Source organism: Mugil cephalus, chromosome 7 (assembly GCF_022458985.1).
Source record: "Mugil cephalus isolate CIBA_MC_2020 chromosome 7, CIBA_Mcephalus_1.1, whole genome shotgun sequence".
Lineage (NCBI taxonomy): Eukaryota > Metazoa > Chordata > Actinopteri > Mugiliformes > Mugilidae > Mugil > Mugil cephalus.
In genome coordinates, this window is record NC_061776.1 from 24,414,733 (window position 1) to 24,434,085 (window position 19,353).

Genomic DNA, 19,353 nt, shown 5'->3' on the forward strand with positions numbered 1-19,353 from the left:
ATGGATGATCTGTGTGGTATGAGCCATCCCTAGATCTGACCAGGAGAGGCCGGACCCATCGCCAGATCCCTTCCAAAGCAAACCTCAGGCCCTGAGGATGGAGCCTGCTCTTTAGATAGCTGTCAGTCTAGATGTTGTAGGAAAGTTTGGAAGATCAAAGCACTGAGGATTCCCCAGAGTGGCCTGGATCCAGATACACTGTCATAAAAACAGTAGAAATAATTGAAGACAGTGTGTACTTTATTGACATTTGGCTGAGCCTACTGTCTTCATCTTAACCTCACCCGAAATGCTTCTGTTGACTAAGCTTTGCTTTGCCCTCCATAGATGCCAACACATCTACATTTCTGTTGCTGTTCCTTTTTAACAAAAACATTCAAGCTCCAGACGTGCTGTCCTACATGTTCCATGATGCATTCATTACATTTTCATCTTTTGAAGTCCATCCTTACATCGTCAGCAGCAGTGGAGCACCGCATGGGACTGTGCTCCGTCCATTCCTATTCACCAGCTACAGCACAGGGTCATGTCATATGCAGAAGTTCACAGACAACACTGCAATTGTGTGGTGTTACAGGGCTGGACAGGAGCAGGACTACAAGAATCTGGTGAACAACTTTGTCTCGTTGTGCAAAGCAAACTACCTTCGTCTCTATAGCTAAAACCAAAGAGATGGCAGTGGAAGGCCCCACCTCAGCCTGTTACCATCAACGGGGAGTGTGTAGAGGTGGTTCAGACCTATAAGTACATGGGTCTACAGTGGGAACACAACCTGGACTGGTCAGCTAACATAGACCCGGTATCCAAAAAGGTCAGAGTCATCTCTATTTCCTCAGGAGGTTAAGATTGTTTAATATCTGCTGGAAGCTACTCTACCAGATCATTTGAGTGAATCGTTGCCAGTGTCTTTTTCTATGCTGTGGTGTGCTGCAGAGGTAGGACAAAGAAGAAGGGAACCTCACAGCTGGACAAACTGATACAGAAGGTGGACTCTGTGGAAGGGGCTTGATATCAGTGGCAGAGGCAAGGACCTTAAGCAAACTCCAGTCCAGGTTCATCACCCTCTACACAACACCATGGTCAGGCAGAGAAGCTTGTTCAGTGACAGGCTGCTGTCTCTGTCCTGCTCCATGTACAGGTTGAGGAGGTTGTTTGTCTTTTAGACCATAAGACTGTACAATGCGTCCCCCTGAGGAACCAACTGGACTGTGGTTATTGCGGCCGATACTGTATATTTTTTACAAGCATTATTCACAATATTATATAACTTGAATATCTTTAGATCTGTTTCTATGCGATAAGCTACTGGACACGGAATTTCCCATGGGATATATGAAGTATCTGTCTAATCTAATCTAAATGGACTTTGTAAAATTGTTTGTTGCAGCACCTCATCGCCCATCAACATGGTAGCATCAGGTGCCGGCGGTTCCTCCTCCCCTCTCCCGATGTCAGCCTCCCCAGGGGGAAACCACACCTCGTCACCCATCCACCAGCTCAGCTCTGCAATTGGAAGCTATGCCACCCTGTCGCCCACCAAGCGCATGCTGCATCACATCGGGGCTGACAGCTACAAGATTTCCCATGAGCTGTACGCCAACGCAACCCTGCAAAGGCCTGGTAGCCTGGCAGGTAGAGGTTAAGACACTTTGATTACTACTTTTCATGTGTGGTTGTGTGCCATCATGTCATGGAAACAAGTCTTGAAAATACCTATTTTAGTTGAACATGCAGATCATTGAAAATTTTAGTCCATAATGTTCGGTTTGTGTTATATTAAAATGCTTTTTTTTTTGTTGTTGTTGTTTTTTTTTATCTCTGGGATTATAAATTCTGAATCATCTTTTAATTGATTAATTTTAAGTCACTTCATGTCATCACAATTGACCAATATTCCGATTTTACAATATACTCCCAACGTTAAGATGCTTTGGCTTCGCTGTGGGCTATTCAAAAGGTAGAAAGAAGTGATTTATTATGTGGCTGGATCAAAAATGCCCAAAATTGTGCCCAGTAACCATAACGTGAAGAAAAATTCATTGACAATAATTCATTAGCAACTTTTTATATATGTGTATGTCACATCATTATAGCTATATACATGAAAGCATGAAACACAAAGGCATTTCTACTGTTGTTTCAAACAACAGTTTCAAAGACAATACCACTGAACGTGTTGTTGTCTAATGAGCCATTTGATGGCCATGATATTCCCTGTACATCAGACCTTTTGAAACTATGTCTGACATCTACCTCTGTGTGTTCTGCAGGCTCCAGAGGTTCCTACAGCAGCCAGCACAGTCACCTGGGCTCTGAGCTGCGACCCCTGCAGTCCCCTGAACACCACATCGACCCCATCTACGAAGACAGAGTATATACCAAACCCAACCTTAGAGGACAAGGTGAGCAGAGATGGGGCTATAGAGACAGGAGTTAAGTGTTTAGATTGTGGAAGCAATGCCAAAATACTGATTTTTTTTAAACTGAATCCCAGAGACAGGGGGAGTAGACGGGAGGTTTGACAAATAGAGGCTGAATATTCAAATGTGATATGACAGTATGCTAACAGCTTTGTGAAGTCACATGGAGTCGTGATTTTTAACAACTCATTAATAAAAATAGGAATACTATATATATAGTTCAATATTAACAAGATGAATATACAAATAAAGCTGTAGCAGAGATTAAATGGGCATTTTTAGTAGCATGGCAGAAGATACAGGCATTTAGCAGAGAGGTAAATTCTAATAAAAGAGGTGCACTATGGGAAATGTAGGGATTTTTGGGAGCTTGGCACATAATAAAACTTTGGCTATCTCTTCTTGTTCTACTTTAATTTAGCCCTTTTATTTATTCATTTATTTTTAACGACTCTCTTGTGAGATGTTATTGTTAAATTACTGCAGTACCTCCGCTTTTCTTACAACTTGGTCATTATAAAATGACTTGCTCACAGTTAGCTGTATCTCAGAAACCGTTTCTGAAGGTGCCTTATTAGAAAGCAGTATAGTGGATGGGACTCAACATGGAGGAGAATCTGAGATGATAGAGAGACTGTTAAGATGAATGTTGGCTTATAAATAGCAGCAGCGTGTCATAATTCACCTGCTGAACCCTCCACATTTAAAAAACAACTGTGAGTAGAAGACATCACATGATACTGTGAAGAAAGTGGCCGCTGAAATTGACGCAGCATTAAAAGAGCAGCAGAAAAGGGCTCAGTCTGGCCTCTGTCAGAAGGCAGCTGTTTTTTAATGGCGCAGAGGTATATTCAAGGCTGACATTCATAAGAGAATTCTTCGTTCCATCTGATCATGTAGCGTTATTTACCAGATCAGGTAGGCAAATCCAATTGGGGTCTCAATGGCAATTTGTCTTTCAGTCACAGTCTGTTAACTAATTAGTTTCAAGGCTGAAAATTAATCTCAATTAATCCCATGGGCGTTAGCTTGGGTGCTTTGAAATCGAAGCAAATCAAGCGTGTCCTAAAATGTTGTTGACACTCTTGCCGCTGGTTTGGTCGTCTCAGCGATGAACGCTTCTATGAAGAAAAATATGCACACACGGAGAGAGGCTTTTTATAACAAATTGTGGAGCTTCAAACTGATAATTCAAAGATTTCAGGTCATTTCTGTAATGCCAGCTCTATATGTACACTGATACGCCACTTCGATGCATCAGAATAGCTCGATGACCATCTCCAGCTTCAAAACAGAATCTGGCTTTCAAGGTCAGTTCAGACAGTCAAGGTGACGATCAGAGATGGAAACAAGCAGCAGCCACTTCACACCTGACTTCACATCGCAGGTGAATTTCCTCAGACTTTATCGAGGTCCCTGTAGTTACCTCGACGCACACACAGATGTACATGCATACAAAGCAATGACCCGGCTCGCCTCCCTCACAGCAAGCCACCGTACTCGTGTTGACTATCATGCCCAAATGGTTCCTGAAGTGCTGTTTAACAAGTAGACAATTCCGCTCTCTGTGTGAAGCTTGGACTTTACTGGTGCTCTCATAGCTATCGCAGTGAGCCAACCAACTGGGCGACTGCCCCGAGGCTCTGAACCCTTGCTATGTGGGAATTAGTCAGGGGTAATTTGATAAACTTAAAGTGTGTTCAGTAGTATGCACCACTGAAGCAGAGTAAAACAAATAGCTTATCATTCTGAGAAGTACATGTGATACGACTTCAGTCTGGAAGTTAGCTCGACTCCCCCCCAGAGCACAGAAAGTCTAGTCACTCTGTTGGGAACTGATTATGATCCAGTGAATATTTGTTGGGCCAATCAACTTCCAATTGACGTTTTACATTTCAAGGAAGTGGCTCTCATCGGTTGCAGAATGTGTTTTTTTTTTCTCTGTATCGGCTGAAATGTGGCCCATAATGAAAACCAAATTGATACCAGATTCATATTCTGATTAGAATAGCCTCAGTCTGCACACTGACATAAAGTAGCAAATGAGCACCACTCTGGCAACAGCTAGCTGGCTGGTGTTAATAACATACTTAACACACTTAACACACTGCTGCCATGCCTTCCTTAATGTTCAAAAAAACAGCATAGTTAAAAAATAAAAGATCTCGAAAATATCTTACAGTGATGTCCTCTATTGCCCCTAACTTTGCACTGATAATTTTAAAATGTATAATATTCGTGTGTTTTTGGTTTTGAGCAACTTTTTTTTCAATTATTAGCAGCCGATTTTGAATTCAAATTTGGTTCAGTTAATTCACAATTTCCAGACAACAACTTTATTTATTTATTTATTTTTTCATCATCACATAAAGTCACTGCATGTGATTTTTATTTTATTTTTTTACCAAAAAATAAGAGGTGGTGAGTTGACATTTTCACCGTCAGTTACCTTATCTGTTGCATTTCCTTGTTGCTTTCATTTTTTTTTCCATGAATTTTATTCTTATTCTTCTCCTTTCACACATTTTCTTTTGTGTCGTTTTTGCTCCATTGGTGCTGCGGTTCTTGTTGCTTGTGTGTGTACGTACCTCCTTGTGTTGGGGTTCCCTGCCTCTCCTTGGCTACATCAAACCCCAGTGGTGAACCAGCTGTACCAAGAGGTCCTCAACTATCTGCTATGTCCCTACGCTGCTCTTCCCACTTTAGCCCCGCCTTCCCCCGGTGTCGATCCAATCCCCTTGCAGCGAACAGGAAGTCAGAGCGCCGCAGCCACCTTTCAGAGAGGCAGTTTTGCCACAGGAGGCAGTGCGGCTGACTATGCCAACCCGTACCGCACCCTGCAGTTCTGCCCGTCCACAGAGTCGCCTTACAGCAAGTCGGGCCCTGCTCTTCCTCCTGAGGCCGCCCTGGGCCGGTCCCCATCAGTGGACAGCATACAGAAGGACCCAAGGTGAGAAAAAAAAAAAAAAAACTAAATGTTGTTATTCAGAATAAGTGCTGGCTTGTTGATGAAGCCCTTTGTTCTGCTCCCTTTTCCACTTTCACTGAACTTACTGAGGGCCAGATTCACCAAATTTAAACATATATATATATATATATATAGATATATGGGGGGAAAAAGAGTTCAATTGAAGGCCACCGCATTGTGTCAAAGGCTGAAGAGTGACACGGTAACACCAACAATTTTTAGAGCCTCAACAGTTAACTGACTGTCAGGATTTGACAGTTGAGAGCAGTAAAAATACATAAATAAATAAATCAATAATAAGGCTGAATCTGGGCTTTAGTATGAGGCACACGTCACGCCACATCTTTCACTGTCCTCTCTAGTTTGCCTTGGGTTTGGGCTCGTTCTAACTGCCGTACAGTGGGAATGCCTGCGCACACCTCTAGGTCCAATTTAAAAGTTTCCTATCACTTGGAGGAGTGCAGCACCTCTCTGTCAGTGGCAAACAGACGCGTTCTGTGCAGTAAACAGACAAGTTAATGTGGAAAGTGTATGAGTGTGGGTGTGTGAGAGAGAGACAGAGGGAGAGACAGTGACAGACAGATGAAAAATACTGTAAGAGAGACGCATCCAGGGATGGCGTAATAGCTGTTTTTATCAGTCTTTTGTCCTAGATAAAAGTTTGAAACATTATTCCGATTGTGTCTTGGATTTTCATCTTCCTCACTAATGACTGCACAGACTTCCTGCCAAAGATAGAGGCAGTCTAATTAAAGTTGACGTGTCTCTTGTGACATTTCAGCTCAGGTGTAAGCTGTACATGTTATTTTGTGTACAGATTTATTCATTCTAAAGAGGACGTCACTGTGCACTGAACTGCTTATTATAATGTAACATCCGGAAACTAAAAAGGGTTTTCTGTGTCATCAGGACAGGTCACTCCTGTTGTTGTTGGAGTCATTGCTCTTTCCTTCACCCATTGTCCAAGTGTTTTTTTTTTTGTTGTTGTTGTTTGTTTGTTTTTTTTTCTCTGTGCACATTGCACTCGCATCATCTGTTCACTCTTTTTGCTCCGGCATCATTATGTAGCTTCGACACATCTGCACTGCTACATCTGAAGGTCTGACTTGTGATGCATGGCATTTTGCTTTACGTTCACGACATGCACTCCCAACGTCTGCAGCTATTTAAGTGGCTCGTGGTCCACGCTGTGCTAAAGGGAGGGTCCCCGAAGATTCGAAGCTTTCTGATCCGGCGGTTGTCAGGTTTTACAAGCTCACTGCTCTGCTGCAGCTCCTCAGCTCGCAGGGGAAATGTTTGTGAGAGTATGCTAAAGATTAAGCCTTGTGTTTCACTATACAGTCTGTCCTACTGTCAGCAAATCCCATTACAAACCATTCATTAGTTGGCCAATAGTTTCTGACTTCCCTGTCTGTTCTATGACACTCCTGCACATTAACCTGTAAAAACAAAACACTAAAAGGAATCTGCAGCTTTTAGCAAGCATTTGGGGGAACTACAAGACAATTTAATTGGGACTGAGATCAAGTGTGTTCAAGTAATGAAGGAGCATGTCAACCAGTGCAATGGTGTGGCTCACAAATGTGTTTTTTATTTGTAGATCAGTAGTCTGTAGCACAGACCAAAATGCAGTTTTAAGGTTGTGGAGAACAGGAGAACAAATACATTGTTGTATTTGTCACTTTGTGGGATTTACTGACAATAGGTGACAAGTGGAATGTCACAAGCCTTGCTCCTTAACATATCCATATGTGTGGCCCATTGGTCAACATAGCTATTGAGTACTAACACAATCATCCACACAATTCAAGTTAAAATTGTAATCTAGATGTTTACACTCTAAATATAAAGCTGAGAATGTATGTATGGCTAAATATAGAAACTGCTTCAGGTGAGCAACCATCCATTCAAAAGTCGCCACCAGCTCAGAGAAGAAAAGTACAATCATTAAATATAAAATTAAAAGTCTAAATTTAAATGTAACCAAGTATAACTCATGGGATGCGGATCTACACATAACAGGCTTAGCATAGCTCGTCATTTACTCACTATTTAGCTATTCTGCTACCAATCCTGCTCTTCTGAGATAAAGTCGGCCACACATTATCGTACAACGGAACTGAAATAGATGGATTCTGTCATCTATTTCAGTTCCATGTCATAATTCACCAGCTAGGTTGACTAACAGGCCTCCTAATACTTGTTTGATGATATTTATGCAGCAACCATTAGGTGAATATCAGTGCAAGAAGGGAACAAAGACATAACCAGATCTTTCTGACCCTCTCTTTACCTGCCATCTACTTGCCATCTCCCCACCACCTGCTATAAGTGCATGCCCTCCACCCTGCCCACCTCCTCCACCATTGCCTGACAACCAAATGTTGAGAGAGAAAGATGAGTCTAGTGGCTACATATTGATTTCTATTTACTAATCATTGAATACTTTGTTGCCAGACAGCCAACATATACCTCTCTTGTTTCTCTCTGCCTGTCCCCCCTCGATAGGTACGACCCCGAATTCCTTGTGTGGAATCAAAATCAAGCCGAGCAAAGAATGACAAAGTAATCCAACTATTTATTTATACATATGTACATTCTGTCTATCTATCTTACCTTTGTCTCATTCACTGAATCTTTCCATTTTCTCTATATGGCTCCAATATCAGACACTGATGTTCATAATCAGAATATTAATGGCGGCATGACGACATTTCACATTTGTACTGTCACCCATTTAGTGCTGTACTAAACAGGGATCACTTCTATTTTAGTGTTTACTTGGATACTAAATCGGAGATTAGAGTTTAATTACACCATGGCATAACATCAGAGCTGTGACCTGAAAACATTAAGAAAGAAGCAGTAATCTCAGTTGGAGACTGACAACAGATCTGAGTAACTATTGACTGATCCCGTTTTTGGTTTCTTATTTGCAGTTTGGAGAAATATGGGTAAACAGAGCTTCTGAGTGTCAGTATTCCTCATTCTCTCCTCTGGCTTTTCATCTCTCCATCCATCCATCCTTCCGTCCATCCATCCATCCATCCATCCATCCATCCATCCATCCATCCATCCATCCATCCATCCATCCATCCATCCATCCATCCATCCATTAATCCATTTATCTACTTGTTGGTTTGTTCGATAATTCATTCATTGTCTACATTGTCACTCTGTCCAGGTGGTCTCTGAACGTGCTTTTTTGTCGGCTGTATTCATGTGGCTTGCTCTGAGTCAGTTTCAGCACTTGGTTTTGATTTTGTGGTATTAATCGTCCTATCTCCAGACAAAAAAGAATAAGACAAAATGTAGTACTGCTTTAAGTGAACATAGAGGAGTAATATGTTTGACAGCCAATATTAGTCCCACACACACAGACACCGTGCTCTTTAGTTTGTTTTTTGTTTTGTTTTTTGTTTTTTTCACTTGCCTTATTTTACATTGGGGCAGTTCATACATTGTTACAGTTTTTTACCCAAAGAAATGGATTAGATTATCTTACAGTATCTAACAGTAACTCCATGACAGGGGCGACAGTGTTCCTGCATAAAGCCAGACAAGAGCAATTTGATTAAATCTACAGGTCAGTATAACTATTTCCCCATGGAAGAGTTCATAATCATTTTCACAAAAAAATCTGTAAGGAAGTTGGTCTAGCTTACAGGCTAGCAAAGACTTAAAAATAGCTGCTAATACATGCCGAGGCATAAAGTAATCTAATCACACTTCCAAAACTTAACAGTGGCAGAGACTCACAATATTGATAATACTAACAGAGACACAATGCTAGCTGTCATTACCATCTTACCATCAGCTATTAATCCTAGCAGGGAGAGAGAAATAATGTTAGCTAACAAGAACTGTATGATTGTATTCATAACCATGTAAGTGGAAAATATCAGATGCAGATGCATATTATATCCATATACTGTAATTTAGCAATCAACAACTTTCTTCATTATGTTATAATATGTCTGAAGAAAATGTTCTGCTGGGTTGTCGTTAGCTTCCTAAACTGTTAGCCCCCTTAAGTGCCAAGCATTTTTTGTACACAATTCCCATGTCACCACTACAGCTTCATTTGAAGGTTAATAATACAGGCAAAGACAAAACGGTAGCTAACAAAACTAGTACAAAATTGTATCTAGTAAAACTGGTACAAATTGTCTACGTGGAAATAACAAAATTAAATCACTTATTGCGACAAACCTGTCTGCATACGAACAGCTAATAGAAGAGATGTGAGGTCACTGCCACCGTCTGCAGCTGGCTCCCTAATGATACCTCTATCCTGTAAAAGCCTCAAACAAATATCATTTAGCTGATTTGTCAAGCTACGTACTGGCACAATCTGGCAAATCAAGGCATGTTACTGTGGAGACAGCCTCTTATGTACTCCAACACATTTTCTCCCTCAGGCTGCCGGTAATTTATGGAAACATTCCCACTAAGACGACAAGCGTTTTGTGCTAGACAGGATCAGACCCAATCATAAAAGTGGCTTATTTTATTTCATGCTCTTAAGCACACTAAACATTTCTGATCCATATTAAGTCACAGGGTTGGGATGGACCGTGTGTGTGTTAGTGTGTTTCTCAGCTTTGCTTGACATCTCCTGACCTGTCAGTTATCTCTTTCCAGCCTGAGTAGGCCACTCAGTCAGCTGTGCCATCACACACTCAAACAAACACTTGCGGTATCTCGGTAACACAAACATTTTCCTTCTCTGATTTTCTATATGTCTCAGTTTTTCTTTTAGTCCATTCCCTTGTTTTTCTACACTGAGGCCAAAGTGGGGTGACTCACACACAGTTTATTAAAAATCATTGGTTTTACACATTAACACTTGAAAGTTTGGACACACCTTCTCATTCAATTCAGTGAGAAAGTGTGTCCAGACTTTTGACTTGTAGTGTATGTGTTAATAGAGAGTGTGATTTAGTATTATAGTTTTGTTTATGAGGCTTATCCAGTACATTATTGCAGCGCTAACCTCTCCAAATCTTACTGACAGTCTGTGCATACAAAACAGTATTACACCTGTGCTCATCCAGTGCCATCAAACTATTAGCATTTTAGCAGTTAGAGGTTAAATCCAATAAAAGGGCTATTCCTGGATTTACAAGTTCTAAAAGAGTCAAAAGAAATCAAATAGGAAATTATTCTGAAAATGTCTATTTTTTAATTAATATTATTCTGGATACACGGGAAGCCAGATACTGCTGCTCAATGCTAGCCCCTTCATATAATTACTAAACAGTAGCTGATGCAAAAGAGCATAGCAACTATTACACTCTTACCACATTAGACTTGGACTTAGACCCAAAACAGGATACAATTCTGTCATATGTTGACTGAACAGGCTTGTCTGTTACATAGAAAATGTAAGAACATACATATCATTCACTAATGTGAACATACATACACTCTGATGAAAAAGACAATTTCATGGACAAAATAGAATTTTTGTTTCTAAAGTTATAATTCGAGGGTAGAAATGGTTGTTGACCTGTAAAATTTAGTTAGTGTATTTAAAAAACTGTCAAGAGAAGAGTCAGCTGTTGGAGTAGTGGCATGCAGTATATATTTGCTATGCTATTGATGCTGCTGTGTTTTATGAGCTTATAAAATAAAACCACAGATAGTTTGTGAAAGCCTATTATGAGCCGCAGCTACTCTTCATTCATTCTGACAGTGAGCTTTTATTGCTGTGGTAATCAATTAGACAAAACACTGGTCTTTAACAGAGTTTATTTCTTATTTCAGATTGATTGTCTGTGTTACTTCTAACCGTAACTTTTCTGTAATTTTAAGCGTGAGCTTCTTGAGGTATAGTATAAGGTTTTCTATGTCAGTCCAAACCCTGATCTTTGCCTGAATCTGACCATATCTTTAGAGGTGCTAAATGAGAAGACAGCCTTATAGTTTGCATTTGGAGAAAAGAGACCAACGATCTATGTGATGTCCCCTTGTTAAAAGTGGTTATAATGAAGACAAGGTTGTGATCAGTCATTTCACCAAAACAATTCATTTAAATTCATGAAAACGATGGCAGCTGATTCCTAAAGGCGTTTCATTAGCCACAGTGTTGCAGTGTGCCAGTGGTCTAAATACACTTTTCTACATTTAAGTGGTGCTATATGATTGCTATTGAGCCTAATTTATACTGTATATCTGTGGTGGACAAAATAAAGAAACACTATAGATGCCCAGTTGATTAATATATAGTTGAAGAATTTAAACAAAAATGTAACATCTTCATGAAAGTGGAATTTATTGCAAGACGCCTATAGTAAGTCACTAGGTTGTAGTAGTCCATACACAACTGTACAGTAGAAACACATTAGGGATGAAATGCATGCTGTTTGGCAAAGGACATTCAACATTTTGGGTTTGTTGTGAAAGTGAGATGGAAGGGAGAGTTGATAACGATAAAAAATGAGCGTATGCTACAGCATCCTTGGAAGAACAATCACATGGACTGGTACATTGAACCCATCATTATCAGTTAAGGCTCATTTAAAGTACTGCGGGACATAGACAACGTAATCTATGCACCTATGCATGGCCAATGCCATTTATACTTGTGCGCTGGTTCGTCCTGTAAAAATTTGTACAGTAGTTTGTGCAACGTGGTGTCTTCTTTGCCAGTCGGGTTAATTTTTGTTTGTACTTCCTGCTTCACTTTCAACAACGTCAAGTGAAATTTTCGCCAGCAATACAAATATTCGTATCTCCTAACCTCCTTAGTTGAACTTTCCTCATTAGTGATCCAAAACAGTTGATTCGGAAAGTGCGTACCAATCACAGATCTTATGTTTTGCATTACCATGACTTTTTCTGGGGAGCTGCATGTCAGCCTACAGCTTAGGGTCCGTGTAAGGTCTGGGCTAATGCGATAGCTACAGTGTCAAATTAACGTGAGGTTATAAACTGTGCATTACTCTGCGAAGTGCTGTACCTGTTCGCTGACCATGGTCTACACAGATCACTGTATGCCTCTGGACAAAGAGCAGTTTGTTCTTTAAGGTTAACTGATACACTGGGGTCTGCTCTGTTGTATTCTATCCTGTTTTGCTGCTAATCAGCCACCTGAAGTTGTTGAATCCCCTGCTGAACTGTGTACACAGTGAATCAGCATCCTTGTCAGTTTTGCTTCAAATGCCTTTTATTCTTTCCTCCTTCTTCTTCGTCTTCTTCTTCTATCAGTTGACTCCGCAGGATTCCTTTACCTGTCGGCCTCTGTGTCTGTCTGTCTCTCTGGGCATGAGTCACAAGGCGCATCTCCATTTCCCCCCGCTGACAGTCCTCAGTAGGAGAACAGGCACAAATATACCCGATGCAAATCGCATAGTTCGCTCCGTGGTTTTCAAATCGCTCAGTTCCTCAAAAACCCTGACTCAAAGGAAATGCTTTCAGCCCGATATAACAGTGAGCATCATCTCCCTGCAGCCGTCACATCACAGAGCCTCGCCCCACGTTCCAGATACATAATTCAGGGATAGTTTATTTATTTGCAGGGTTTAATTGTCGGTTTGCCTGCCGTCTGGCATCTCTTATTGTGGTGTAAATGCTTGGCTGTGGGTGACACAATTGCGCACAGAAACACAGATGCACACTGTCACATAGCTAGACAAGTGGCGATATGAGAATACCTACCTGGTTGGTAAGGAACAAAGAGTAGACTGACAGTTTGTCTGTATTTGTCCCAGTCCACTGAGTCACCCTGTGAGACGTATTGCTCTCTCTGGGGGGTTTGGTCAGGCACACAGAGGTGCAGATGCACCTCCACACACACACACACACACACACACACACGGTATATATAAATGCGCTAACCAGCCAGTTCATTAGGTACACCTGTTCAAGTTTTCATTAATGGAAATATTTAATCCATCAATCACACGTCAGTGCATTTAGGCATGCAGACATCTGCTGAATTCATGATAACTGATGAACTGGGTGACTGTGCATAGATGTGTGTATATTCACTGTTGAGATGAAATAACATACCAGCAAATGCTGCCCTCTCTCACATAAAACCGTGCAGTCCATTGCCTCCAAATTTTTTGGACAAAGTTGTAGCTAAAAAAAAAAAAAAAACAAACAAACAAAAATTACTTATTTATAGAAGTACAAAAGTGTCAGAAATTTACTTCAGGTTCTTGAACTGAATATACTGCACCTGGGGTGAAGATTAAACCTGCTGTAAATAATAAAAAAATGCTTCTGCTTTAGTGAAGCAAGTAACCAGTGATGAAGACACAATCCTGTTTTTAGCAGACCCACTGTCATGACTGGCAGTTTTTGTAATCTATTTTAACAACCTAAGCTTCAAAATAGTTTTAAAACTCCTCATTAAAGCTAGTCCAGTGACAAAGCCGACTCACAACGCTAAACAAGAAGAATGACTAACACTGGAACGGAATTATACAAGGTGGCTGTAGCACATCAAGTCAGAATTAGACCTGCTGCTTGGTATAATGGGTCCAAGCACTCAATGCAAATTAGAACTGAAGGTTCACTGAATTACTTCAAAGAAAATCTCATTTGATGAAATGGTTTATTCTGTCTATGCGGTTTGCCTTTAATTATTACTGCGTGCTTTGCGAGCAAGAGCGATCATCTTATTTTGTTTGCCCTTGGTTTTGCCTTTTAGGCTATGCATGGCTCTGTTTTTTGATTTGTGGAGACCGTTGGTGCAACACTAACCTCATAACAAGACACTACTCAGGGCTTAAAGCTGCAACTCATTAAGAGTGAAAAATCCTCTGATTCTTTTTGACTTTTTTCTCATCCGATCGGATTTTGATTTACAGAACAACGCTGAGACTGTATAATTAAATTAGTGACACGGCTGAACATCAATCAAAGCCAGTAAAGCGCAGCTATCTTCTTTATTTCAGTCTCAGTTTTAAGCCACTAAAACTCAATGTAATGAGGTTAGTGGATTAATAATACACAAGTTTATGCCACATTTTTTAATTCTGTTATTAAACCCACAACATCCAATGTTTTGATGACGATAATAACATATTTTTTTCATATGTGGAAATTTAGATAGATAGTGGTAAAAGCGTCTACATTACATAAAGATCTAATGATTTGACATTTTTTTAAGTTACTTAAAGGCCATAGGATCCTGTAGAATCCTTGTACACTAATCATCTTTCACTTCCAGTGAAATTTTCTGCTCTGCAAATACGTTACATATTCTTTCCCTGACTCCCACATTAAAAGAGTGCAAACATTCCCCATGTGAACACTTGTGCCCGAAGTTCACAGATGGCTTGGTAGTATTTGCTCATCCTGCTGTGATGTTGTCACACAGTGTTTAGGACTGGGAGCACCATATCCTCCTGTGTTCCCCTTTTAGGGACACACACACACACACACACACAGTGAAAGAGAGAGAGAGAGTGAAAAGTTGTACAGCTCCAGGCTAGAGTTAGGGAATGAATGAACCATTATAGTACAGCTTTCTGGGGCAGAACACACACAGGAGAGAAGACAGACCGCCGTCTGGGTTCACTTTAACTCTAGGTAAATTCTTTTAGTGTCAGGCTGCCTCAGAACTATTTCAGAACATATTGCACAACATGTTAGCAGTCCATTCAGTGTGTTCAGCCTCTCGCACAGTAGCCTATGTATGATGATATACATTTTTTTTTCTCTCTATGTGTGTATGTGTGTGCATGCCTGCAGAACACTGCAGCCTGAAGCCTCAGGTTGAGTTTGATCTGCTGTGATGTGCCACTTTCTCTCCAGGGCAGCAACTATTCTCGGCCCTGGATGTGCCACTCTGAGTCTGTGTGTGTGTGTGTGTGTGTGTGCACCATGCACCGCTATTTTTTTTTTATTCTCTCCATGTTTGTGTTTGCATTTGTTCATAGCTCTTGTCGTCTCATAATATATTTCTTGTGTCATATTCTGGACTTGGAGTCTGACAATAATTTGACTGTGCCACTTCATTCCAGTGTTAATTGTTAGTTGTGTTATAGGCATAAAGTACCACTTGTATGTGTGTGTCTTTAGCGACATGTGTGTTCTCCTCAACTTGGACTTAAAAAGGAGGTTACCTTAAGAGATCAGTCTGAGGAAAAAGAAATAGAAAATGAGGTGGGGTAGAGAAAAGGTGTTTTTCTAATCATTGTTGTAGTGCTACCAAAAGGGCTGCTTTGGCCCTCAAGCACCATTTGTCCTTTGGCTGTTGATACGCAGGTATACGCAGGTATCAACAGCAGGTACGTGTGCAGCTTTGTTGTTGAGCAAAAGAGCTGAAAGGCACATTTTCAATCTCATTTCACCACTCGAGTAGATGTGCCTTTCAAAACAAAGGGAAATGGTTTGAAGTTCAGTGGAGTCATTGTACGACTTCATTCTTCTTGTTCTCACAAAGATTAAAAGTATATAAGCTGAGTGGATGACGCTCATCAATGCACATCCAGATGGGAGCAGTTGCATGTGAGTGCAATTACAGTCCAAATTTGCATCGCAAATTCATTCACACATCCACACAAACAAACTGATGAACGCTAACACCCAGACTTAACATACATATTTAGAGATTCGGTGTGACACTTTTAGAGAATATATTATCTCATATGTCCCTCACAAATAGAAGTCTCCAAAATCTGTATCTAGTTCTCAATCAACTGGTCTCTGTAGAGTCACTCATATAATTGGGGATGGGTATCCTTAAGGTTTTATCCAATGCAGTTGCCAAACAGTTACTTTTGACATGGTGCCAGTGCTTAAAGAATGGAAAACATACAAACTTTGTCCAGAAATAGTGCCTTTTTATTTTAAGGCATTTTGTGAAGTGCAAGTTGAACAGATATATACATACATATTAATTTAAATAATATAAATAAAGTAAGACAAATAAAATTCAAAACAAACTGTCATAATTACCCTAATAAAAACAACAGTGTGTCAAAACCAGCAAAATCAACTTTCAATTTTCAAGTGTTCAAGTGTTTTAAAAACACCTAGCAGCTTAAAACCTTCAACAGTTTCTGCCATGTGAATTTCCTCCATGTTTTCTTTCGTCAGTTGAGCCTTCGTGGCCAGGGTGAAGGTAGCCATCAAACAACGAGAAGATCGATACATGAGATTACGACGGTGTTTGCTATACATGCAGTAATTTAGCGCATTTGTTTAACAACAATAAGTTACTTCCTCGACGTAAATTACACATTAACAAGTTAAGTTAGTCATACAAAGAAGAACGTCTGCGGCTTGTATAATGTCTATGACACTGGCAGGGCTGGGACTCTCCTCTCTGGGGATGCTTCTAACTTGGCCTGGGGTCTCTCGGGATATCAAAGATGCATTTCTCAGCTTTTAAAAAATGCTATGCATCGTCAGAGGTTTAATCAAATTCAAGGTGTTGCCTCGCTTGCACAATATCTCCTTCCAGCACTTGTTGCAGATTGCCGAATCTGTATCTTTTGAGGTGAAGTACAACCAAACGTTTGGTTGTAGCGTCGGCACAGCTATAGAGCTGAGGGGTCAGTATCAGTCTGGTTGCTACTGCTCACATCAGCACTAATGCACCCATCCCTAAATACAATGCAAACAATGCTGTTAAATGCTAATCTGGCAGAATTTCAATGATGATAGATTACCAGATCGTCACAGTTTGCAGTTTTGAAACTTAAAGGTTGAGTATCCACCACGACACTGAAAATTAAAAAAGCAAAACAATCATACTGTATAATCTCTCATCTAGGAGGCTCACCAGGCTCTAACAGGACTCAGAGATCAAAGAAACATTCTCAGCTCAAATCAGAGTCAAATGTGCTCTTTGAGCTCCTCCTCAGTATGAACGCTGAGTTTAACTGAAGTGTTAATGTTGTCTCATGTGATAATGTGTATGTTAACAACTAAACTGAATAAGCTCTTATGTTCTAATGCTCTAAATACATGTTTACATTTGTTTACCACTTAAGGGCAGGGAGCCATATCTGTTAAATTCATTAATGTTTATTTTCTCCATAAACTAAAAATTTTGAAAAATTTCACAAAACTAAAACAGTTTTCTGACGTCCTACGATAACACTCAAGGGTAAGTATGTCAATGAGGGCCCTCATTGACATACTTACCCTTGAGTGTTATCATTAAAGAGTCATGGCACAGCAGTGACGATGACAAACTTCTAGTGCAGGTATTTTTTTCTTCTCTGTGTAGTTCAAGGCTACTCTATAAATGTTCCACAGTGAGCTACAGAACCTTTAATGCATTGGTGTTTTTACAGCTTGATTAGATTAACCTCTGCAATAGATATTATCACTGGGGTCATACTTTCTAATCAAAATTATAAAAAAAAAAAGGTGTAAAAAAACGCAAACAACGAGAATGACACAAGCACACATGTGTAGCAGCTCGCCCAGTCATAACATGAGATGTCTTATCGGCCAATTAACCCAGAAGGTGACCTGTGCAAGGTTAATATCATCCTTAATCCTTTTTTGTTGTGGCGCATGCTACTTGCTGCTGTATGTGCATAACTCTGGCGTTGTGGTTGTGTGTTTGTGGATGAATGTGGCTGCAGGGTGGAGGGAAAAGAAACACGGAGAGTCAGGAGAGATTTAGAATAGAGACCATTCAAGCAATTCAAAGAGAGAGAAAGAAAAATAACCTTTGAAATAATTCTCCCTTCAATTTCCCCATTCTCCAAACACTGGGTTTATCCCATTGGCCCATTATGAAACTTAGAGACAAAAGCTTTCTAATCCTGGCTGTTCTGCACTGCCTTTGATGGTTGGATGTGTATGCAAGTCAGTGAGTGCACATATGTGTGTGTGAGTACTATATTAGTGGCGTCAGATGTGTGTGTGTTTGCGAGTTGATGCTGCTGTGAGCTGCATGCTGTTCTACAGCTCTCTGTGATGTGTGTGAGTGTGTGAACCTGCAAGTGTTAGTGTGTGTTTGCATGTGTTTACGTTAGATTAGACTGAACAGAAATTATCTCCACGGGGACGTTGAGCTGTTGCTGCATCAAGAGTAAGATACATCAAAGAGAAACTGGTTCTGCTTAACAGCAGGGCAAACAGGGGTTCTGTATGCAGCCCAAACTACTCAGGACTGTTAGGAACACTCAAATCACCAATGTGGATTTAAAAGCAGAAAGCACTTTATGGTGAACGTATCAAATGCAGCAGAGCATGGCAGTAGAAAAATATGGCAAATTAGTATCCAGGAAGTATCATCTCCTCCCTCCATGATCCAAGAATTTATAATCACAGTGTGGGAACGAAACTATGCCCCAAACAAAGATCCAGAGCCAGTTTTATTGGGTCCCTAGAAACCATTGCTGTCAAGGAAACAATGTGCTTTTGTTGCCGTTGGCAACAGATAATCTACATCGATAAGTCCCGCCTCAATCTCCACCCTTCATCCTACTCTCTGATCTCTCATCATGACTTTATTCTCTCACATCACATCTTTTCTCACGATAGGCTTTCTCACACACACATACCCATAGTGAGCTCATTGTGGTTGTGTGTGTGTGTGTGTGTGCCCCTATATGCCTAAAGCGTGCCTTTAGGCAAAAGCACTGGCGGACCCCTGGTTGCACACTCAAACCAGAGCAGATGGGGCAATTAGGAAGAAGGACTTATCATCACAACGGGATAAAGCTGTTACAGTGAATAAAGATCTATTTGTTATTCTCATCTCCAAAAAAGCTGCCATTGTGGTTTGGAAAAGTCAGAGAATTCATACAACACTGATTTATGGTTCTATAGTGTTTAAAAAAAGGCGTTAATATTAAGCTTCTTTTGTTAAGATTCCCCAAATAAATGGTGACATTGTGTTGTTGTGGTCTTGCAACACCTAAATTTGTTTGGAATTTGGTAGTTGATGATATATCACTAAATCTTTAACTGCATTCTCAGTACTGGGTTAGGTTATTGAAGAAAATATATATTTTTCAGCACTATTGGCAGCTACACGAT

The 19,353-nt window shown here is 40.4% G+C and overlaps 1 protein-coding gene across 9 annotated transcripts in view; it reads left to right on the forward strand.

The window, feature by feature from the left end:
- Positions 1-19,353, forward strand: part of ctnnd2b (catenin (cadherin-associated protein), delta 2b) — a 154,200-nt gene that overhangs the window by 93,039 nt on the left and 41,808 nt on the right. For 4 of the 9 annotated variants that reach the window (XM_047589505.1, XM_047589507.1, XM_047589510.1 and 1 more), the window contains 4 exons: positions 1,388-1,638; positions 2,271-2,402; positions 5,127-5,370; positions 7,897-7,953. In XM_047589505.1, coding sequence (XP_047445461.1) covers positions 1,388-1,638; positions 2,271-2,402; positions 5,127-5,370; positions 7,897-7,953 — 684 coding nt within the window. The remainder of the gene's footprint in view (positions 1-1,387; positions 1,639-2,270; positions 2,403-5,126; positions 5,371-7,896; positions 7,954-19,353) is intronic. The other 5 variants (XM_047589506.1, XM_047589512.1, XM_047589508.1 and 2 more) reach the window with 3 other exon arrangements.